The 26,297-nt window shown below is 26.6% G+C and overlaps 1 protein-coding gene across 4 annotated transcripts in view; it reads left to right on the forward strand.

The window, feature by feature from the left end:
* The window catches only part of LOC142319270 (ribonuclease P protein subunit p40-like), a 73,101-nt gene that overhangs the window by 25,722 nt on the left and 21,082 nt on the right, over positions 1-26,297 (forward strand). For 2 of the 4 annotated variants that reach the window (XM_075356345.1, XM_075356346.1), the window contains exon 2: positions 552-2,375. The exons of the other annotated variants lie outside the window; for them this stretch is intronic. In XM_075356345.1, coding sequence (XP_075212460.1) covers positions 599-2,158 — 1,560 coding nt within the window. In that variant the 5' untranslated portion in view covers positions 552-598 and the 3' untranslated portion in view covers positions 2,159-2,375. Of the gene's footprint in view, positions 1-551; positions 2,376-26,297 lie in introns of those variants that run through there. 4 annotated transcript variants of the gene reach the window in all.

Below are 26,297 nucleotides of genomic sequence, written 5' to 3' on the forward strand. Positions count from 1 at the left end.
GTTCCCCAAACAGGGTCACATGAACACAACATACATGGCCAAATAAAACTCGAGACTGCAGTGATGAAATGTGATGAAATTTTGTACACACACTCGTCAGACATCATAATACATAGTTCCTTGGTGTCTGAGAGATGGGGTTGCTTGTATCGACTACAGAAATTTAGTTTGTGAACTTTTCAGACCTACTGTTTAGTATTTATTACTGTAGCTTGTAGATTTCAATAACAATCAAAATTATTTCCTACTGATAACCTGCATACTTATTTGAATTTCTACAACAAAAAAAATTGTTAGTGTACTTTGAAGCAGCTACTTTTGTTATGAACTTTAAGAATGCCTTGTTAAAACTCAGCATAGGTTCTTATTTTTGAATTCACAATATGAGTTCTGCAAAAAATATTTCAAAAGACTATAATTAAAATGTAATGAAGGGATTAATTAGAAATTTTGCAGTTGTATGTTTACAATAATTGAAATGTGAATTTACTTATATTAAAATTATCAGGATGAATACTGATGTAATTTATTTTTTTTATTTTATTTTACAGCATGGAATACAATTTTGACGTAATACTTCCTTTAAAAAGAATAGAAAATGCCCCAAAGAAAGCAGCCACATTCTTTAGAAACACTCGCCTTAAGGGCAGTGGGCATATGGGTGAAATGTATTGGTAAAAATTTAGTGGATCCAGTCTGTTGGATATTCCAGAGAGATTGTAATGAAGGTGTTGTTTTGTTGCAGAAAAGTATAGTATCAATTAATGAAACATTGTATGCAAGTGTTCCTTGGTATCTATTTGATAAAATGGCTGTGCAAGTACTAACATCTGTAAATGATTTAATTCAGGAGACTAAGGCTGCTTATGACCAGTTTGTGCCAATGTCTTTATTCCTTTCTAGAATGAAAGTGGTTGTGAGCTTAACTGAAGTAGTCGTACATTCTCATTTAAAACATTTAGATATATCTCATTGGCCAAAAATAATGAGGCACGTTTTAAATCAGAATCTTCATAGGCTGGAAGGACTTGAGGAACTTAACTTAGGATCCGGTTCCGGTGGTTGGGATACATCTGAAGCCGAAAAAAGTATTTTGTCAGGTGTAAGATCAATGTCTAATTTAACATACTTGTGTCTTTGTTTTGACTGCACTGATCATATATTATCAGTAGTTGGTGCTAATTGTCCTTTAATTCAAATTCTTGATGTAACTTCATCAAGATCTGTTACAGATCGAAGTGTCCCATCTCTCCTTAATTGTAATTATTTGAGGGAACTTAAACTTTACAGAACCTCTGTCTCTGTTGAGGGATTTAAAACACTTTTAACTTCTCTTCCTTGTGTACAAGATTTAGGTAGATGCGATGATTTTGGTAATATTTTAGAAAGAGTAAGTGAAGAGAATCTTGGACCATTAGGTTTAAAATCTTTACAAAGCAGAGATCTGAGAGCATCACATCTTCGACTCATGGTAAAATTGTGCCCTTACCTCACACATGTTTCTATTTTTCATGATGAAAAAATAGCTGACCTGACATTACTTAGTGCATTAGATAATTTAACGGAATTGAAATTGATGAACTGTGATTTTTTTGGCGATAGAATAAAAAATTTACTAGAAGCTAGAGGTACAAACTTAATTTTACTCCATCTAGAACATGTTGAAGAGATAGATCTAAATGCAATTATATATATAAGCCAGTATTGTCCACGTTTAAAAACATTAACGTTAATTAACTGTGAATTCGGTGAAAATAATAATCTTATTCATAGAAAGATGAAGGTACCACCATTCTTGCATCTCGAACGACTTATTTGTGTAGCAGATTGTGCACTAATGCATCTACAGTTTCTTCTCTCACATTGTTTTAATATTCGTTATATACAGTTGGGTTCTTCGACTGGTATTGATGATAAAACTATGATTGAAGTGTTTACAAAAAATCCCATGAAACATTTAGAAGAATTAAAAATTTTATACAGCTACGGCCTTAGCATGCAGACTGTTGACCTACTAATGACTTGTTGTGATAAATTGCGTACTCTTTCTGAACTTGAAAGTTGGGAGGGAATATCTGCTCAGGAATTACGAGATTTTCGACATTACATTACAACTCACAATTTAGATCTTGATGTCAGACCAACATTATCTTATTAATATTTCAAAATTTCTGTAATCTCTTGTGTGTGATACATGTAGTAGTTATATTTTATAAGTATTATTTTTAGGTAGAATCTAGTTTGTAGAATTTATTTCTGTTTGTTATAAAAAATGTTTATATTAATTTTTATTTGTATTTTTTAATTGTTTAATTGAGAGAGAGTTATTTAGTAAAGATTATTGATTAACTAAATTAATAAATGATTTATTTATACTCAGAGTATAGTTTTAAAACCTTATATTATACAATCAAATTGGAAATCTCCATGGATTGTATTGAACAGTATTGAAAAATGCCAGGTGTCGTTTCATCGAGTAATGTTTGCCTGCCTGTCTTTAATCTTAGACTTGGCTGTTGATATAAGCTTCTTTTTTTTTTCAAAATTTTTGCATTTGTTTAATACTCTGATATGACAATGTTAATTAATTTCTGCATAGTTTATCTACAAAATGAAGAAATATTAAACATAAAAAAAAATCATTTATTTTGGCTTGCTTTTTCATTTGAAGATTATCTTAATAAAAGATGTTGAATAATTTATTCACAGAGTTAAAAGGTGTTTGGTATTAATTTGTGACTGGTTTTAAATATTTGAAGAACATAGAAGAATTATTTTATGGGTAGAAAAGTTTCATTTTTTACTAATAAAAATTGTATGCAAAAATTAATAATAATGTAACGCTCAAAATAAAACTAATATTTGTTTTGTATTACATGGTGTTTATGAAGTAATACATCATCTGTTTATTAATTTATGAAAATGAAAAATTAACTTCACACCATTGTAATTGTATAATTACACCAGCATTTTATGCTTGAAACTTATTTAGGAAAAAATAAATAAAAGATAAATAAGAAAATAAAAAAAAAACTTAGTTAAGATTAAGATTATAAATACAAAAATGCAGTCACAAGTGACTACAAAAAGAAAAACCTTGTTGGTTGCTTAGGTCAGTTGGTGCGGTAAAGTTGGTTGCAAAATACATATTGATATAATTAGACTACTTTGGTTAAATAATTCTGGATGAAGTTTTACTTTAAGCTGTTGCCATATAAACAGCTTTATTATAAGTGCTTTAAAATATTTTCAAAACACTCAGACGAAATCTATACTTTGAGGCAATAATTTTAAATAAGCTTTCTAAACAAATATAATGGTTAAGTATATATATATATATATATATATATATATATATATATATATATATAAAACATAATACAAAATACCAAATGTGTAATTCCTGTTAAGAGCAAAGCTGACTAAGTTAACTAATTCAATTGGACTGTTTTTTTTTTTTTATCTTCTGCAGGTAATTGCTACAAATAAATTATAAGTATATATTTCAATTTTCATTAGGGATTAATTTGTATTCCTGTTTTAAGAACAAACTATTTTCAAACAATAAAAGTAAATACCATGATTTAACTGTACTGTTTTATTCGGAAAATTATTTATTAAACACTTAGGATACTTTCTTTCTCTTTTTTTTAATGAAAAATTATGATTGCCACTTGCCTTTTCTTAAATCAACATTTTCAATTAATATTTTTGAAAAATATTCCTTTCTGATATGTAAAGACTTTGAAGTTAGATTAATAAGACAACCACTTGAGTTGGATAATTTTTGATAAAATTTGTTGGAACTAAGGCACATTACATAGAAAAAGTATCCATTTTTTGTCTGCTCTTAGTAGTGCATTTTCTATCAGTGCTTCATATAAAATTATATAATAAAAAATAGTGTTAAACTACATTTAAGTTTTGTCATGTAAATATTCAAACATTCTTTTCTGATGATGGTTGGCATAAACTGGTTGCTTGTTTTATTCCCAGTTCCCACACATGGTGTGACTATCAGTTTGTATACAAAGTTATTGTTTAAATCACATTTCATCCACATTTTTAGTACCCTTCTGAGCTAGAACTAACTGTTATCATGTATTTAGTTACCAAACTCATGTTATAATTCTCATATATGGGTTCTTTTTAAAATTTCTTAAACATACACACACCTACATAAGATTAGTTACACATACCAACTTCATAATATGTAATGATATGATAATAATTACAAAGTTATCCCATATTTCCTGAATAATATCACTTAATTTCAGTGTTTTCTTTTCGTTTTTTTATCAAAACATACAAATTTGAGATTAAAATCAAATTGTAAATTTACTGTCACTTCATAGAACCATATAGGTCAGAAAATAGTTATTTTAGTTGTTTTTTATTAAAGTTAAAAATATACACAATTGTTCTTTTCTCCGTGTTCGTTTCATTTTTTTTTTTTAATTTTACTGTTATATTAGCATTTATTTATTGTTTCTAATCTCTGAGTTTGTATAATTTATAGTTTTTTCCATGTACTCATCAATCAGAAATGTTTAAAATCCTTGGGGAATAATTTAAATGGATTTGACAGTTACTTTTATTTTGTATTGCCTGAACATGGTAAATTGTAGCTGTTGTAAGGAGTTGCCGTATTTTTTCCAGCAGAAACTATTTTTTCTTTATATACGTTATATTTTATTGAAAATAATCTTTTTAAGATTCACATTATTCCTCTGCACTATTATTAAATTACATTAAATAAACCACCAAGTACAGAATATTGAGATAATATCTTTTTAATTTTTCATGAAAGTACTAGTAAAATATTTGTCTTATCTCAATATTCTTTACTAGGTGGTTTATTAATAGAATTTAAATATATATATATATATATATATACATGTTTCATTTTCTTTTCATTGTCATCCATATTATATTTTCCTCTTGCTGAAGATCGTGTAATGTCATTATATTGGTGCATTTGTATATTTGTTGCTACATAAAGGTTTACAAGGGTTTACATTTACAAGATTTACACTAAAGGTTATAAATCCAAGAATGAATTACTAGATAAGCCATCATCATGTAGTAAATGGAATTCAGTTCCTGAATACTGAAATTTTTAATCCTTCGTACAGTCACTTCTATTTGGATGGCCTAAGTCTGATTTTTTCTCTATTTTGTTCCACAACCACATTGCACATGGCTATGAATGTGTGTGTGTGTGTGTGGATTGTTGCGTAGTAAAATGTGTCACTTCTGTTACATGTTTGGTTATAAAATAGTTTTCAAAAAGTAATAAACAGATTAAATCGAATAGTATAGGAAATAATATACTGAGAATGATCATTTATAATAATTCTAATCATACCCTGTTTGGAAATAACAACTTAATGTGTTAGTGCTTGTTGGGTAACTTACGTAAGAGGGGTATTAGAAGAGCTGGTTATGTAGGCTTGCAGGCAGGTATTGACTAACTCATTTTCAAGTTTACAGTGAGGAGAAATTGTTTTTGTAGTTTTGAAATCTATAAACAGTTATGCTTAAAAGGTTAAGTTAAATCCCATTTCATCCCATTTCTTTTCTAAGTTTTAAAGATTTGGTTTTGAGAAGTACATGTAAAAATATACCCAAAATGAAAATTTGAATGTTTTAGAACATAAAAACTTTTCATATACAATTGAAATAGTTACGATTTTGAGGATTTACCATGGAAAATAAGAATTTGTTTTTGGTGCACTGCTTGATTGCTCAAATTTTGTAAATTTTTAATTTCAGGAATTGAATCAGATAGTAACCTTTTTGTATGGGCAGTGGAAAGATGGATTGAAAAAAATAACTGCCATTTTTTAAAAGATTGTTAAACATAAATGTGTATTTAACATCCTTATGAATGAAATTACCTCTCAGTTTAACATGGACAATTTCATAGGATTATTACATATTTTGTATTGGGTTTTTTTTTTGATACACTAATATATTGTTACTGTTTGGTAAAATAAACTTATTATTCAATTTCAAATGATCAAATTATTAGGAAAAATTACCTTAAAATATGATTAAAATTTTAAATAAACATTTGGGTAACATTTCACAATGAATTCATTCTTCATAGAATCACATGTATTAATCCATCAAGGGTATCTCCTCCAGAAGATATGATCTATCAGAGTGTCCTAATTAAATATGCTCTATGAAGCCAGGGAAAAAATAAGCCATTCTGTGGACACCCTTCAAAAATTAAATTATAATCACTATTAAGTATTAATTTGTAGTATGGCTTCATGAATACTCTGTATAAATAAACGTGTGTGTATTTATATGTTTATAAATATAATCGTCCAATAAATTTAGCTTCATATTATATTATATCACACTAAAGCTATGTTGTTCACTAACATTTCAGTGAAGTCTATTGAGCAAGGTTAGTTTTATTAGATACACTAACTACTATTATGTTATAAATTATAATATAATTTCAAATAGCTTCATGTAAATATGGATCATTTTTAATTATTTTTCCTGCAAATTTTATTGAGAGCTAAGTTACATCAGTAAACAGTTATGGTGATGTAAGATCTCATTTTTTATGCAATTGTTATTTTTATTTTTAGTTAATTTAATCTGTTATTTACACAAGAGCTTTGGAGAGTAGTGTGTGTGTGTCCAATCATTAACTGGCTGACCATAATTAGAGTAGTCTTATAAAGGTTGCGAATCTAGCTATCATAAAAATCCCACATCAAAGATTAAAAAATTTGATCCATTTACAACAATATAGATTATTTTTTTATGAAAATTATTAAGTCACTAAAGAAGTTCCACTTCAAAACTCCAGCCTAAATTAAAAATGGATTTAAGTAAAGTATTATCTGTTCCTTTTTAAAGATAAGGAAATGAGCATCTAGTTTAAAATATGAAACTAAAAAGACTTGACTCAGACATGGAAGCTAACATGCCTGTCCATAGCTTTTTGAAGACAGATTTTTTTTTTATATGTAAAAAAAGTTATTCTTTTATTTTATGATTATCTTATTCACAAACTGTTAAATCACAGCAAGTATAAATTTTCTTTATCTATGTTTGCTATGATTTGACTAATTGACAGAATGAGCCTTTATTATACTATTTGTAGCGAGTCAAATAGTGTCACTGTTGGCCTTGAGTAGAACTGTGGCAGTTGTCAGTATGCTCTAGGAATGGTAAGAAAAGCAAATTGATGTAGGTGGAACTGGAAGAAAAGCAAGTTGGGAATACCTGTGAACAAATCATTAAAATTATTTACAAAGTGCTAGGTGGAGAGGCTAAAATACTGATTAAGCATAAACTGAAAGGTTAGAAGAAACAAAAAAGTTGACAACACAATCAGCTTTTTTGCCACTTTCCAGTCATGCAGTTTTTTCCTGATGCATGGCTAACATACACAACTTATAAAATATTATAATTTTATTTAAATATATTTTGTTTATTAAATTCAGTGATTCTAAAGCGCGATGCACATACATATGTCATTCGCGTAGGTGTGGCGGTACTGGTGGCCACTTTAAATACTTTTTTTACACTTTAAATATTGTTAATTTATTTAATTCTACCACTCACCTGTGACTACAGCAGCTGTACGTCAGTGCTACTTTAGGGCTCCTAGCGGTGAGAGGGGGTATTAATTATGCAGCATACCCACTTTGCTATTAGTTTTATTTAATTTAGAACATTTTTTGGGGTGGAGGTGTGATTTTGCAAAAAAAGTGTTTTTGGAAATATTATTTTTTAATTGTTAACAAATGTGCCTAAGAAGAATAAGACCTTAATTAGGCAAAATCTCCAGCTAGTGAAGGTGATCTTGCTGTACAGTCTCACCTCCTGGATATTTTAAGTTGAAAATTTAATGGCATCAATGTCCCATATATAGAAGTAATCTGATGAAGTTTGATAAAAATCAGTCCAGTAGTTCTGGAGAAATAAGGTGATTTAGAGTGCGACACTGAACACATGTACATATGAACATTTGGAAAATTTCCATCTGGTTTTTTGAGTACCTTAGGTATCAAAACTTAAAGATCTGGTGAAAACCGCATTTGCTCAAATTGGACTGATTACAATACTTACCCTTCTAAAGCTATAGTGCTAGATGGGAAAGTAAAAATATTACTAAGATATTACCTGTCCACTCGGTTTCCCAGTTAAAATCCAACAACTGATGTATTGCTCTTGCAGTGACTGCGGCGCACAATTTGGGAATCATTGGCATAAGGTGTAAAATTCGTTGGTGTTATTACATAATAAAGCAGTGTCATTTGTAAGAAATGTGTTTGGCAAATCCATATTAAAAAATTGGTTTATTCAACTTAGCTTTAAATTCTGTACCACGACAGAAATTCTTAATATTTGTAAATCTTTTAACTTAAATTCTTTATTACGTTTTTAATTTTTGATTCATTTATTTATTATTTTTAATATTAGTTTTTCTCACTATTTACAAATATTTATGTGAAATGTGATTTGAATGATAATTTTTTAGTTATAAAAACTTTTTTTTAAGTAAAACTGAATTGATAAAATGCCTTATATATATTTATATATGCCTACCTGAACAATCATCTACTGTCTTTCTCTTGTAATATACATCGTAAAAGTAAAGATAAATAAATTTCACTTGACATCTTAAGAAGTTACCTTTTTGACATTTTACAATATTTAGTATAGTATGTGGTCATATTTCACAATATACTTTAGTTATGTAGCATGATTCATTGGTTAAATGCAGAAAAGAATAGGTAGGTTGATCATAAATAGTTTGTCCCTTTTAGTTTAGCTTTGTCCTTTTCTTCTCCAAACATATCCTTATACTTTCCCTACAAATTATCTGAAGTCACTTACCCTTCTTATTTTAAAAAGTAGGTAGAAAAGAAGCAACAGCTTTGGATACGATGTTTACATTTTTCTAGTGTAGAATTTTTGTTACTAATTTTTTTCTTTTTAATGAAATCTATTAATCAACAGATAAAGCCATTACTTAATGAAAATCCATCATAACAAAAGAAAATAAACAGACTACGTTATTTAATTTTCATAATATTTATAAATATATTAATATTTTTACAATATTTATAAATATTGTGAAAATTAAATAACAAGGTTTGTTTATTTTATTTTGTTAAATCTGTAATTGTCCCAACTGCTGAAGCAGAGTAGCATGTTAGGCAATCTAGTGTACAGGTACAGATCATTTAATATAACTTCAAAGTAGTTATGCTTGTTTCATGATTATGTTAAAACTGTTTCTCTTAAATCTGTGAATAATACTTAATAGATAATTATTTGGATAATCGTGCATAAATTGAAAAGTTAATTAGAAGATAACGAAGCTTTTCTTTTAAGGAACCTGATCGCATTCTGACAATCTTTAGTATCTGGAGGTAAAACAATCTGAAAGCATATTTGAGCTGGTTGATACAAAATTGTAAAAGTGAAATATTCTGCTTCTAACATGAGTGTATGTACCGTGGCCTACTGTTTAATTTTCAGCTATATACACACCCACTGTTTGGAGAGTGGGTCGAGTCAGCCACAAAAGGTGGTTAAGGTGGTTGGTACCACCTTTTGTGTTTGGTAGGGTCAGTGATGCCTACTTGCCTAACAGGAATTTGCTGTACATCTGATGGATGTACATTAAATCAAACCGGGGGGGGGGGGGATGATACCAATTAAAGCTAGGGCTTTAATCTCTTTGTTATACACAATGTGTAAACTGTTTCTCTATATCTGAAAATAATACATTTTCAAAATGTTAAATGAAGTTTTCATTATTTGACTGCTAGAATAATATTAATAATAAATCTGTTTCTTCCTATGAATCCTGTATGATAAGGAAATTTTAGACTTAGTGTTGTTTTTCTTAAGGCCGTCTGTTTATACTTGGATATTTGATTTATTGCAGTGTGTATTGACTCTTCATGCTAGTTTCTATATAGCAGTTGGAAGTTTTACTGTTCTGATTAAGAAGTAAAATGTGATATTTGTTTGTTTTTGCAACAAATGTGTTGTATCTGGGTGATGATAACATCAAAGCGTTTTTTGCCCCAAAAAAACCAAAAACAAAAATGTTTCTTCCTAGTTTAATTTCTTTTGTTAGTGTTGACAATTTGAAAGATTTAGTGTAAATACCATAAGGTGTATGCCACAAAAAAAAAACAGTTTTCCAGTTTTCAAATTTTTGAAGCGATATTGGAGAACGGTGATTAACAACAGGGTGTGGTCATTTAAGACTATCTTTTATGATTATTTTGATTCAAAATGATTAAAATTTCATGATAGTTGTACTTTAAATTACAGTTTTCCCTACTTGCCTACAGTTTATAATATATGTTGTGTAAAAGAAAGACTTAAAGAGATGTAAAGTAAGAAGGGTGCTTGCATCATTGGGGTTTGTGGGAACCCCAATGATGCACAGTTCAACAAAAAAATGTACCAGAATGCACTGTTGATTTATTAAAGTCTGTAAATGATATATCAATCTTGCATTGACAGAATTATGTTTCCTTTCATATTATTTCATATAAATTGGTATATCATAATTATACATTTTATTACGAGAACTGAATGTATATTTTTATTTTTGCAACCAATGCTATTTACTTACTTGCAGACTTAATTTTAGAATTTTATATAATTTGGATTTTTAATATCTGGAAATGGTTTTTTTATATATAAGATAGTTAAATTGTTGTAAACTGTAAAAATTTAATTTTGACAATTAATTGAACCTACCTAAAAATATATATTTATATATATTATTTATCAAGAACAGAAATTTTTATAATTTTGTTTATATTCATAGTTAGGTTTTAAGTGATTTTAAAATAACATTATTTTGGTTGTAATTTTTTTGTGGTTACATTGTTTAATTATAATTCTGTTGCTTAACGTTATTTTAAAAGTTTATGAATAATTCATTTTGACTTCATTTTTATAACATTATTTTCATCATTGATTTATTGTAAAATTGTTCATTTATTGATAAATTAATTTTAATTATCCATGGCACTGTTGTTTTCTATGTCTAATGCACCCTTTGTATGACATTTACTGAAAATAATCAATAGGAGGAAAGATTTACTAAGGGACCATCTCCTAAGAAGATTATTCTAAAATATTATTATTTTCATCAGGATATTATTCTTTAATGAAGAGGCATTTTATGAATGTAATTTTCATTTTCAAATTATTTTTGGCTTTTATTTATAAATTTTTTTAATACTTTGTGTTACTATTGAATTTAATAACAATATAGAAAAATGATGTGTTTATAAAATTTTGTACTGAAACTAGTTATAACAAGTTAATTCTTAATTACTGTCTTAAGCCATTAATATAGATATCGGTTTTCTTAAACTTTAGATCTGCCAATTTCATTAATTAAACCAATTAGTCTTAAAAATAAATTTAATTAAACTATTCTATTTAATGATTTTTTCTTGATTTTTTTTTACAATTGATAAAAAATGTAAAAATTTCTTGTTAGCAAATAATCAAACTCTTCATCATTTCCACATGAAATAGCAGACTTGTGTCAAAAATGAATAATTTGACAAATAATGTGCTGATTTTTAATAACTAAATGTTATTATTTTTTTTTTTTTTTGTAAATTGTATGCCATCTGTTGTCAATTAAAAATACTGAAGTAATCGAACTTTTGAAATCTCTTTTATTTGCGATGATGTAATTAAAATAATGATTTTTATCTAACAGAAGTGATTTGTAGTTGCAGGTTATGTAAAAAATTTAGTTGCCCACTGTAGCATTGTTTAGAGTTAATTGGCTGATGATTTAAAGATCTGGGTTTGATTTCCTGTATATAATTTGCAATATTTTATTTATTTACTTGACTCCTATTACAAATTTTACAATTTTTTAAAGCCCCAACCCACCTCAAAAGAAAAAATTGTTAATTCATGTTATTGTAGGCTGTAATCTACTTGGCTTTTTTTTACATTAATGTGAAAACTGTTAGTATTTAATTCATAGCTACTCATTAAGTTATGTATTCATTAAGTTATGTTACAAAAAAATTATTGTTTATTACATTATTCCCTTGCTCCTTGTATCTTTGTCCATCATTAATTTATTTTCTTACAATTGAGAATGTTTTTTTCTTTTCAAGCTTAAAGACTGTTTTATTAAGAAAAAATGTCTTAAGGCAACAAGTGCTATTGTATGTAAGTTGGGTTTATGGTGTTTTGTAATACCTGTCAGTTCACTTGGCCGACGTTTTGTATAGATTTCTTTATTATTTTACCATTCATTTTGAAAAATGTTATTTATTTTATTATCAATATTTTTGGTTTTCATTTTTTTGTATAATGTAGTTAGCCATTTAATCTCAAGTGTATTAGATATTTTGGTTTTTAATGCCTCAGCATTTCCATCGACTGTACTATATTGGTCTTGACCAGTTTCAGACCAACAGTCCCCAGATAGTGTCATCAGTTAACTAATGACAAAAATATTTCAGTAACAGTGAACCTTAAAATCCTAGTTAAAAGTTACCATATCTTTTAAACTAAACTTGAAGTGTGGTCTGTTCATAAAAAAATTGTTATTCTGCTATTAATGCTTATCACTTGCCATCTTATGGGGTAGATGAATGAGCTGATGATAGCTTAAATTTAATAATTTCTAAATTATTAGTTTTATTTAGAAGATATTTTTATTTAAAATTTTTCAGTTCATAGTTTTTTCATTTTATTTTCAAAGAAAAATTGGATTAACAAAAACGAAGAACATTATACTACTTAATTTATTAACATATATAGTAAGTATGGTTAATTATATATTTGTGTTTTTCTTTTTATTAAAGATTGTTGTAACAGTTCAAGGCTTATTGAACTTAACAACTTTTTTATCTATCATTTCGAATTTTATAAAAGAATAATCAACATGTACAGTTTGCTAAATTTCTTAAAAATGTAATGAAATTTGTAATTAAATAATAATTGTATTTAACCTTGTTTTGTTTTTTCATTATTACTTTTAACAATTTTTCTCAAATTTTTCCGTCCTGAACTGAATTTTTTAACAGTTTGCAGTGAATGGTCTCTAGAAAATTTTGTGTGTGTGTGTTTTTTATGACCTTTTCATATTTGAAAATTAATTATAAAATTGATGTATATTTTTATACGTTTTTAAAAAAAAATAATTTTATTATTTTCATTATATAACTTATTTTTAATAATGTAATGAAATCCATTTTGAATTAATGTTACTTGTAATTTGTGGTACTTATATAGTATATTATCACTTAATCTATTAAAATTGATGTATATAAATATTTTCTAAGGTTACAAAAAAATTGTTATGGCTACATTTTTCTGTTAATTAAGCATGAAATGATTAAACTTAAATTATCCTCATTAAATATATGAATAATGTACTTTATTATATCTCCAGTATTATAGTTTTTAGTTGTTTTTTTTTTTTTTTAAATTTAAATGTTCTTGAAACCAATGGTACATACAAGATTAAAATAAAATTTTTGTATTGTAGTTAATATTTCAGTTATTTTACTTACAGAATTAATACACATACATTTTAATTTTCAGAACTGGCTGTTAGCTTTTAATAGAATTAAACATGTTAGAATTGTTTTTTAAATGAAATGAGTATATAGCATATAACATGGAAATATATTATAATATCCAAAAGTTTCTGGACTTGAGCCAAATTATCTTATATAATATAGACAGTTAGATCTTAGCCATTTACTGTTTTGAACATACGGCATAACTGGGCACATGTTGGATAACTTCTTGTACAAATTATGACCTAAATTCAAGTATCAAAATAGTGCCTGTATTAAACACATATTATTATTATTTTCTGCTAATCAGAAAAAAAACTAAAAAAAAGCATTCTGTATTTGATATGTTAAAAGCAAACATTTCAAATAATTTTCTATTCTTCAGTTGTATATCTTCTGTTTTTAACTTTTAATAAAATTTGTATTTATTCTCATTATGTATTGATACTAGTAGTGCAAAGACAACAGTATTAACTGGTAATCCATGCCCCAAATTGACATTGATTACTACTTTTTCAGAATTTTTTTTTTGTACGAGTAATTTTAAGTATTTCAATAAATAGAAACCTATCCTAAGCTGTAGTGCACTTCTAATAGTGTCTCTTGTGCTTAGGATAACTTACATATTGTCGTAGCTGTAAAGAAGGCTGAGGTATATGGTGTAAGTAGCAAATAAATGTACCCTTTCTGCGTTAAATATGCATTATCTCCACACAGGGAGGGAAACCCAAACAAAACTTCTTACAATCAAAGAATGTCAGCTTGCAGTTATGTAATTTTTTACTTTTAAAATTTTTTATCACTTTGGAAACTATTTATTTGATAATCTGATTCAGTAATAAAGCTATATTTATTTATTGATGACATGCTTAAATGTAAATTACTTTCCATAAAATTTTTATGATTTTGTTCCTAGATGTCAATATTGCTTTTATGACTGACACAAATACTATAGCTTATTTATAACTACCTAAAGAGAAAAAAGCCCTTGTGCTTTTTTTGTGCAATGTAGGTCTTTTTCATCCAGTGATCAAAATATTGAACAAGTTTGGTTGTTGATGATAGACTTTACAGACAGTTTCTTATACTTTTCTATTTTTTCTTTTCTTGGTTGTAGAGTAACTTGAATAATTATTAGTTACCTACAAACAAACCAAACCTCTTTAGTGGTTCACAAAGGTAATGAACCTTGTTCATTCATAATGTTGAAAAAACTATGTTCAAGTATCTAACTATATTTATGATAGAAGAATAACGCACACTCGCTCTTAAGTTTTTTTTTTTTTTTTTGTATGCTTGTGATCATAAAGTAGTACTTTAACAATTTAACAAGCTGTATCAAAAGAGATAAAAATGTATAATTTAGTTGATGTGGCTCATAGTTCAGGAAGTTGTGGGTGGTACTTAATAAACAGTTGTACATATTCTCTAAAACAATTTAAAAAAATTTACATTTTCACCAACACCAAAAAATATTTATATTCATGATTGTGAATAATTAATACTAATTTTTATATTCGAGGCTGATTCAGAAAGTAAACTTATGTTTGTGCCTAGCATCTTGGTGTCAAAACGTTTCTACACTCAGTACACATGAAGCTGTTATAGCGTGTGGACTGTGATTTTTCTAATTTGTTCATTGTGAATTATTGAAATGTGCGCTTCAATAGAAAATCCTGCGCAAGTTGTGAGGTGTGTTCAGTGATTAGGTTTTTACAGACAAAAACCTCAAACCAATTGAAATTCATCAGCAACTTTGTGAGGTGTACTGAGATGGAATAATGAGTGATGGTGGAGTGAGGCAGTGGTGCATTGAGTTTAATAATGGCTGCACCAATGTTCATGATGAGGACCTAACCTTGTGACTGATGAACTGATGATGAAAATCAGTGATAAAATTCGTGAAAATCAATGCATTACAATTATGGAACTCTTGCTTCATTTCTCCCAAATTTCACAAAGTTTACTGCATGAAATTCTATTAGGAAAGCTTGGTTATCACAGGTTTTGTGCAAGATGGGTGCCAAAAATCTAAGGCGGCATATTTCTGCAGAGAAGGAATTGAAAAGCTTGTGTATCGTTATGATAAGTGCCTCAATTTAAATGGCGGCTATGTAGAAAAATAGTTTTAAGATTTCCTTTCAAATGTATATAATAAAATTTCTTTTTTTTATTTGGTTGGTTTTTTATTTCAAAATCTACGTTACTTTCTGGACGGCCCTCATATATAGGTAAATTTTAAACATATAATTTTGATAAGGTTTTATAATTTTTACTTTGGAGTTGAGAGTAATCAAACTTACTTATGATTAAATTATTAATATGAATAATGTTTATCTGCAAAATTCTTAAAGATTATAGATAATGGAATTTTATTTTGTACAGGTTATTTTTTTATAATAATATAATAGCAAATGCGTTTACTCGCTAATATTTTTTTTCTGCTGTTGCCCCTCAAAATATAAAATTTTAAGATATTCATCCTTTATCACTGATTCAAAGTAATATAATTTTTTTTTTTTTTTTTAATTAATTACCCCAGTAATTTACATAAATATGTAGATTATAAAATAAAGAGAAAAACTGACTTGATAAGAATATTAAATTGAGTATTCTGCTTATGTATTTTTGAAAAGTAAATTCTGTTTAATTGTATATTTTATATTAATAAAACTAGGTTCCTCTTTTACATCTTCACATCTGGTTTGTTTGTTGTACAATTCATGTGTTTTCTCTTTCTAATGATTCTTTGTAGTGTTTACTATTAAGAGTACAATTTATAAACATAAAGAAGCTACTATAACATGCTGTTATAATCTGATATTTTTAATCATTCTTATTTTGATGACTTCTGCAGCTCATGGTTAAAATAAAAGCTTTTTTATACAGAATTTTCAACTGTGTATGTTTATGCGTATTTGTACATACACTTGCTTTTCAAACAAAATAATTTTGAGATCTTTAAAAAATAATTTTAACATTGTTTTCATTTGTCCTATTTCAAATGAAAACTGAATATTAGTAAAGTAAAAAACAAAAAAAAAACATTTTATCAGTGTTCTATAAGATTTACAAATTCTGCAATTTTTTTTAATAAAAAACTGCAATAATCATTCTGTTTAGAGCGTTTTGATTGTTTTTTTTTTTTTTTATCTAGTCTGAAATACCAAATTTTGTAGGCAGAGTAGTTTTCCATTTTGTAAATAATAATAATTTATTCTGTAATTTTGTGCATTGTAAATGTACTCCGTATTAAAGAAAAAATAATTGTATCACAATATTATAATTAGGTTTTTACAGATTCTTTATTCAACCGTTTTCTTTCTTAGCTTTTGTATAGGGTAATGAAAAAGAAAAGAGTATGATATTTTAATCTCTTACATGACAAGCAAGCTAATATTGAACAGTATGAGAGTGCTTGATTGTTGCATTCTACATAATATTGATTATATCAGGCAGGTGTACAATTTGATTTTCAGTTGAATATTTCCATATCTCTGAAATCGATGCATATGGATGTGAGGTCATGTCAAATGTGTTAAATTAAATTTATATAATTTCAAACCAGCATTTAACACTCCAATGTTTTCTCTTTGCAAGAAGCTTTGACTGAATATGTGATCTTTCAACTCTTTTAAGTTTGCAATATTTCTGTTACTTCCTTCCTAGGTATTAACCAAACTCATACGCCATAATTTCTTCACTCCATGAATCAATTTGCTGTTTTACTACTTTCAATAGCTTATTTGATGCTCTTGACATAATTTTCCAGTTAATTTAAGAAACCTTACCACTGAATGGTGGATCAAGATTCATGCAGACCCTACAGATGATTTTAGAAAAATATTGGCTATGGTTGTAAATGATTGGCTTTCAGAGGATAAAAATCTATAGATTATATTAGTTTTCCTGAGTGTTTTGCAATAGTGATTAAAGTTTTCCAGTACCCTATTTCCTTCTTTTATTTATTTATTTTTGATGCAAGTTCTCTTTTCACATCACAGTAACAATGTGTAACATTGTTGTAGTAGTAACATCTTATGTTTTGATGGTGAAAGAAATTTTGAATTTTTGAAAATTTTAAATGTCAAAACTTCTACTCATCTTCAATGATTTTTTTTATTGAGCTCTTACTTTACCAACTGCACTTATTTTTTTTATTTTGTATAGTAAAGTGATCCCATAACAAATTTTCCCATATATCTTTAGTGGAAACTGTAAAACAATTTTTAAAATGAAAAATTAAATGATACTGATATTTTTTATTTGTCTTATATTCTACATATACAAGTAAGATTTTTGTTAAGGTACGTTAGCAAGTATTTGATTGCTGATTTAAAATTGCTAAGCTCATGGTCAAGTGTCAAGGTGAATTACTTGACAAAAAAAAACCTGTATAAGAAAAGTATCTTCTATTAAACTGACTTGATACATTTTTGGGTACTTCGTATTAACACCACCGCAGCTACAGCTTTATTTAAAAACAAAGTAGTCAATCGGATTTCGGTGGAAAATGGACTGATATAGAGTTTAACATAGATTCAAAACAGTCTCTTTATTAATTTTAATAAATGGTTATTTATATTTATTTATTTTATAAATATAATTTAACCAAACTTAACCCATGCTCGCTAACCTTGACTAATTAACAGGAGTGTTTTGATTATTTAAATAATAAGTAATTGCAATAATTACTGAATTTATTAAATAAATACTCAAAAAATTACGGTGTTAATTAGTCAAGGTTAGGGAGCGCAGGTTAAGTTTGGTTAAATTATATTTATAAAATTAATAAAGAGACTGTTCATTTTCCACCGAAATTCGATTGACTACTTTGTTTTTAAATAAAGCTGTAGCTGCGGTGGAGTTAATACGTAAGTACCTTTTTTGTTATCTATTTTATTCTTCAGCTGTTTCATTTTGAAACTTTTCTTGGTTATAGTTTTATACAGTTTTTAATCATCACATACATTATTACACATACCTCCTTGGTAATTTTTATGTGTATTAAACTGGGGTAATAGGAACATTTTTTGCATTCTTGTTTGATAGATACTCATGACTTAACAATAGGGAAATGTTAATTTTAAACAAGAAAATGTTGCTTGGCAGTCTCATTGGATACTTATTTATGTATAAGTAAGTTAATGTCCATTTTCACATATCACCTCTTTCATTACTTAGAATTAATATATTCCTTATGAAAGCTTTAATTCATGCCATTAGCAGTTATTTTTTTACTTCTTTCTCTGCACATTCCTTTCTTAGTTTTATCTATAGTAAGTTTCTCACTTTATGCCTTTGCTTTGCAAACAACATTTTCATACGGGTAGTATGTTGTAGGCCTATGTATTTTTAGAGTAAAATAAAAATATCTTTAATAAAATTAGAAAAAATAACAGAACCGATTTAAAAAATGCACTAAAAACCAAAAAAAAGCTTTTCAATTGTTTAAATTTAGTGCCTAATTAAAAACAAATTGTTACAGTAAGCTGTTAGTAGTTATTTATTATTAATGTAGCTTTGACCCCAATAAGTCAATATATAAAGAATTGAAGAAATACTATTTTTTAATTTTTACAATTAAAAATTTGTTTTAGTATCTTATAAATTATTTTTATCAGAAAATGTAGTAATTATAGTATTATAATTCACCACTGTCAATACTATTCAGTACTGTAAATAAAAAGAAGTATTATCTATTTTTACTTTTAAAAAAATCATTATTTATTATAATATTGTGTGAATTTTTTTATTTTATCTTCTGTAAAATTTTTAGAAACCCCCTGAAATAAGCAATAAATATATTGAATTCAAACTTTATCAATTTATAAATAAATAAGAACAGTGACTAAATTTATTATTCTGCACTCAGTGCTAGCATTTAAAAATTAGAACAAAAATAATTCCTTATACTCCAGGCGGTATCTGTTTAAAAAAAAATTCCCTATGCTCTCATGATTAATAGATTTAAATATTTCAAAATGCAATTGATACGTTTAGTGCTCTTTTATGTGTGATTAAATTTTCAAATATCTAGAGACTGTATTTCAGGCTCTACACAATTTAGAAAAATCACTTTTTTTTAATCTGGATTGCAAAATTATTGTGCAAAAACTGTCAGATTGATTTTGTTGAAATTTGGCGTGTTGCTTATCAAAAAGGTTTTTGAGGCTATATCTGAAGGTTCTATGTTTAATATAAGCACTCGAAAAAATTCCCAAAAACATCTTATTTTGTTTTTTCATTCTTTTGACAGTTATTGCTATTTTTGCATCAATAATAAATGTATATTTTGATATGCAAATGGTGGTATTGTGTGTAAAACTTAATAAAAACTTCTTTTCTCTAAAATGAACAGTTATCAAGTTATCTAGGGAAATAAGAGAAGAAAAATAGATATTTTTGCAATTTTTTTCACATTGTAATAAAACTTTAAGCACACCTTTTTCAACTGACTTATAATGAAATAATCATTTCTCATGATATTCCAGAGGCTAAAATTAGCCTCTGGAATATTACAGCTAAAATTAGCAATCCTATAGAAAAAATCCTACCCAAAACAGATACCACCTGGACTACTATTGATGAATAAAGAGTAAATTGTAGGTTTGTGATTATTACTTATATAAATGATTAAGAATGTTATATTGTGATTGCATCTGGTTATTAAAACCTCTCAGATTATTTATTTTAGTGTCACTTAATTTTCTGATTGATTGGATTGCTGTTAGTGAAATTTAATAAAAAAATGTACTTTTTTTTAAGTAGAACTTAATAGTTAATATTAAAAAGATGAATGGTTAATAATATCAGTGTTTTTACATGCTCAATGCAGTGCCAATGTTTATTATAAGACTGAAATTTAATGGTGTTATATATAAAAGAAATGTTCAATCTATTTTCCATCAATAGAACAGTTATTTCACAATATTGTATTTTTTGAAAAGTATTTTGTGTATATGTAATACATTGATTGATAAATTCAGCAATTTATTTATCTGTTTTTTTGTCTTGAATATAAAAATTTAGTTATAAAATTCAGAACAGGTTGTTTTATCATAATGTTTTGATTACTGATAAAACCACAATGATGATGCACCTGGTAGTAATCTAATATAAGATATTCCGTCTGTATTTCTTACTGCATTATGTTAATGTTGTGTAATATTTAAACTTAGCAATTAAGCCAACCAATATCTTAAAACAAACAGCAACAGCTGTTGGTTTTAATATTCAATTATTAATTAATTTTGCTGTTTACCATGATATAAAACAATATTCAAGTTAATAATATTTAATTCACATTTTCAACAGCATAATTTAATTTTGGTAGAACTTCTACCCACTTTTCTCAAACTTCAAGCTAATTTATTTAACTGTACACCCTCGTTCTTAATCTATTATCAAAACATAAAACTCAAGATATTGAACATAACATCTCAATTGTCATAGTTGCTCAGAATATGGGATGACCACTAACTGGATCCCACAAGACTTTTGTCAATTCCACGTGAGATGTATAAACCCTCGCTAGAAACAACAACCTGCAGTATGCTTGAGATGAGTTGTCTAAATTATTACATCTCTCCATAAATGGAGAGTTTATGGAGATAAAGTAAGATCTTCAAGAAATGACAAAAGACAAAAATTCTTTTTGGTCATATTATTGACTCGAATAGAACAGCAGGGTTAAAGAAAGGAAAAAAAATTTGATTGTGTTAAAAAAGTATATGATAATTATGTACTACTACTATTTAAATGACTAAGTGTATTTTGTGTTACATTATTACCTTATATATTTGGTAAACTTTCAGCAACAGATATTGTTTCTTTTTTTCAATAAACATTTTCTTATCAGACTACTCCTTTTTTTTAATTTCAGTTATGTATGAATTTTCTTTTATTTAATTCTTTCTACATGATTCTTGTATTCCCAATTTGATGAATTATTCTCAAGTAATTTTTCTTTGTACTAGAATTATGTCTAAACTTTTACTGTACTACACTTCTTAGGTTTCAAGCACCATCAAGCATATCAATTCTTATCATAAATTATTTGTAAACTAATGGCACTGTAATTTTAAATTTTAATTGAATACTTAAACAGTATTTACTTTCCTACAACTCTTCCATATCTCTTTTCTTCCTGTATATTATGTTGCGATTAAAGATAATACCAAATTCAAGACAGGTTGTACTTCTTTATTTTTATATTTTACTTGAATTTTTTATTTGTTCATTTTTTAACTCGTATTTTTATGAAAATAAAGTTTAAAACATGTAATAATGAATATATATGCTGTCTTTTAAGCAAGTGTTCTATTTATGTAGTGTCTGCCTCATGAATTAATTTGACAATAGTACATCATGGTGAACTTACAGATCAAAAGCAATAAAGTTATGTATTGTTATTTTTGTGATTAGAGTTTAAGTAAGAATCAGCTTGAGACCAGTTTTTATTGCTCATATTAAAAAATTATTAAGATCAAAATAATATTATATAATTGCCATATTATTTATTGTGTACTATTTGTAATCATTTGTCTTTTGAAAATAAAGTTTCATTATTTTTATTGGTTACAAATGAGTCGACTAGATTCTGTTTATTAAAAACTGGTTATGATTTAATTTTATTTTTTAGAATTTTATTTTTATACCTGTCCTGTGCAACGTTATGATTTTCAAATTTATGCAATATTTTAGATGAACAAACTATTTAAATTGTTTTTTATTCTATTTAATATTTTTAAATTAGTGCATTTTTATCAACGTTGCTGATTTCTAAAATATTTTTTATCGGATTAGATTTAATACATTTTAAAATTTGGTCACTTTAGAATCTTAACTATTACTGTTAAGTTATTATGTCATTGTTTATTACTATTTCATTATAAAATTTTCTTTCAATGAAGTCTTGTTTTTTAAAAGGACAAAATTCTAATTTTGAAAGTAGTAAGCATTTAATGGACAGAAAAAAGTAATTTTTAAAAAATAAGATTATTTTATTTTTTCTTAACAGTTTTGTGCAGAAGTACAAAAGAACAATTAATTGATGTTTGTATAATGTCTTTTTTTTTAATTTAAATTTGTTTACAGAGCTCTTATTTCATTGAAGATTACAAATTTTTGAAACTGTATATATTTTTAGTGACTGAATATCTGTGATGTTAACTAGTGTGGTAATTAATTGAATGTTGTAAAGTAAGGAATATTAATTATAATTCTTGTATTTGTAAACAATAAACATTTCAAAATAATTCATTTTATTCTCTGTCATCTGTATTTAAATCCATGAAATGGAACATGTACCATGAACATCCATACATGCTTGCACACAATGTTTCCTATTAATTAGAAGTTTGTATTTATTTTAAAATTTTGTTTTTTAATAATTTTGCATACTTCTCCCATTTATTAGTGCATAAAATCAATATCTTGAATAATTGGGATAAATATGTTAGTGTTGTTTCTAGACTAATGAATATTTATTTGCAATAGACATAATGGATATTAATTGCATGGGTACAGATTCAATTTAGTAGTTGGTATAAGGAGTTATTGGATTCAACAAAATACTGTTCAGTTACAATGGTTCTTTACATTTTTAAAACAGTTGGAATTGTCTACTCAAAATTGCTGCGACAGAAACATTGTGGCATAGCTATCTATCTCTCTCTCTCTTATTTTTCCTGACAACTGTTCTGCATGTCAACCCAAACCAAAGGTGATGCCTAAATATATTTGGATTGGTAGTCCAATGATGTATACTCCAAACCCAATTTGTATTCCAAATATTTAAGTTTGAAACTATAAGAAAATTGATTGAAAATACAGATAAAAATAACATGGGAATTCAGACAGCCTTCAGATATTGCTCTGTATTATCTAATTAAAATTTTTTCTCAGAATTCACAGAGAGAAATATTTATTTTTAACAAGACAGAGTATTTTTTAGATATAATCTTTGTTAAAATTCTCATTTTTTTACGTGGCAGATGTCTATTTTTTGGAGAAATTTAGATTTTAAATAATAAGTAAAAAAAAAAATTAATGCTCTGTTGATTTAAATTTTTATCTCTGACATTTATATCAATTTAAGGGTTAGTAGATTTTTATGGGATGTTTTAAATTAGGTACTATTTTAAAAAATTAAATTTTAGATAACTTAGAAGAAATACAATTCTTTTTTATTCTTTGCCTAAATTACTTGTAATATAACAACTCCTGATTGATGATCTGGGTAATTTCTTAATGATCCCAATTTTGGAATCAAAAAGCATTATTAAAATGTTTAATCTTAAAAAAATATTGCCTTATGTGGTGAACAGATAAAGTCCATTTTTTAAACCCTCAAATAAATCATAAAGAATTATTTAAAAGTAAGGATACTTCAACATTAGTACATCAAAATCTGGTGCTGATGATGAAAATTCAATTTCTAATGCATTCCTCTTACTTAATCTTCCACTTAACTCTTTTTTCTCATTGTGTTGTCTTTAAATCTTTTGTTGTTTACAATAATAGTAGAACACACATATATATATTTTTTTTTGTGCTCTTGATTCATAGTATTTCAATCGATAGACAATGTCTTGTTAGTAGTGTAGAAACAAAATTTAATTTCATTTAGGCTGTCTATATTTTTTTAAACAAATTTATTTCCCTTAAGTTTACGGTTATTAATGTTATAAGTTTCAAACTTTAAGTTTTCTATGATTCTTCTTCAGGTACGAAGTAATTGAACCGAAAAAGAAACTCTATTACTATTTGCAAATAAAATATATTTTTTATAAAAACTTGTTCATGAGTAAAAAAAATAATTTTAAAATTCCTTTTTTTTATGAGAGACAAAGAAAAATAAGAAGCTAGATGTGTTCACATTTTGCAGAGAATTCCTAAATTGATAATGCAAAAGTGTTACATTCATGATAGGTTCGTATTGCACATTAAACTTACCTTAACCTTGTCTTTAACAGAAAGATCAATTATGTTACAGAATGTTAAACTGAAAATAATTAAAAAATTTAGATCAGTAACTCTTTTCACCCAGTAAATTTTTTGCAGTTTTCATTCAAATTTTTCTTCACTAAATTTTAGTCCTTTTATTCTTCATGAATTAGCAACCTTAGGACCATAATAATTGCCTTACTCATTTTTGCCTTTGGGCTTCCTTTTTCTTCTCAGTATTTTTTTATTCTTTCTCCATGTTTTGCTTAAAACGTCATTAAACCAGGTGTTTTTAATTTTTTATTATAGACAAAATTAAAAATCCTTTTAGACAGTCTTTTTCCTTCCATTCTGAAAATATCCCAAAAATCATCTGCCTCTTTTCCTTATAATATCTGAAAGTCTGTCATTAAATTTTAAAGCTTTTCTAAATACATTTTTGGCCAAAATACATTAATGAAAATATTAGGATAAATTTTATTTAACATTTCCTTGTAATTTTTTTCTTTTTAGAAGTTTTATGCATTGGTATAAGAGAACTTTTCAATGAGTAATAAATAATCAGAGTAAATTTCTGACATATATTTGCCAGATTAAAAGAAGAAAATTTTTAGTATGTAAACATGAAATATGGCATTCATTCATTTTTTATTTTTTTGCTTTTTATCATTGTAATATTTAGTAAAAAAATACTCTGCCAAAAGGCAGAGTATGTACTCTGCCAAAGTACATTTAATATAACATATTCCAAAATGAAATAATTACTTTTGAAAAGAAATCTTTTAAGACTTCAAAGACATAAATGCATTTAAATACTATTAACATTTAAACCATCTTCATTATCAGTATACCATATCTAAAAAAATACAAGGCAACTGTATCAGGTATTGGAATATGGCTAGAGGCTACTGACACGTTCTGTTTGAAAGGTTTAAAAAATTAATTAATATATAGGTTACCGCCGATGGTCTAGATGGATGGGAGCATTAATTAACTTATCTATCTATTTATTCTTTTATGTATAAACTATTGCTACTCAGACAATTTCATTACATATAATAATAAAATAATTAATAATAATGGAAGAAAAATACTGTACTTTTTTTATTTATCATGTGACTTGGTTGCTTGTGTTAATATAATTATTGTTAACTGTTTAAAAACATTGTCACATAAATAAAGATTTTTTAAAATATAATTTAATGTTATATATAGCTTACTGTGTGTTATTTATAATGGTAAAGTTTGCACACAGCAATTCTGTTATTCATTTTTTTACAGTTTATGTAATATGATTTTAATGTTTAATGACTTCCATGAAATGATAAATCTGATTATTCAATATTTATTCTGAAATGTTTTTTTATATGTTGGTAAACAAAGTCACAAAACAAATAAAGCTATTGTCAATTGTTTATTCCTAATAAGATTTTGTAAACCAAAATATTTATTAATCTATGATCAGTAAACTGTAAATCATTATTAATTTCACCTTTTTTTTTTTCTAATCCAAAGTAAACTTTTTGTATCTTACAGAAATTCAGACCAATGATTCTCAACCTTTTTAGCTCCACAACCCCTAAAAAGTGAAATATTCATTATATATATTTTTTTTAACCCCCAACCCCAACGAAACCAATTTAAACTTTTTAGTTGTGTTAATAGCAACAGGTATAAACATGCATGTATGAATTGTTGAAACTAGCAATTTACAGGTTCTAACTTGATGTTTTTGTGCTCCTTGTAATTTGGTCTGCTTGCATAATATTTGCT

This window comes from Lycorma delicatula, chromosome 2 (genome assembly GCF_047948215.1).
Source record: "Lycorma delicatula isolate Av1 chromosome 2, ASM4794821v1, whole genome shotgun sequence".
Lineage (NCBI taxonomy): Eukaryota > Metazoa > Arthropoda > Insecta > Hemiptera > Fulgoridae > Lycorma > Lycorma delicatula.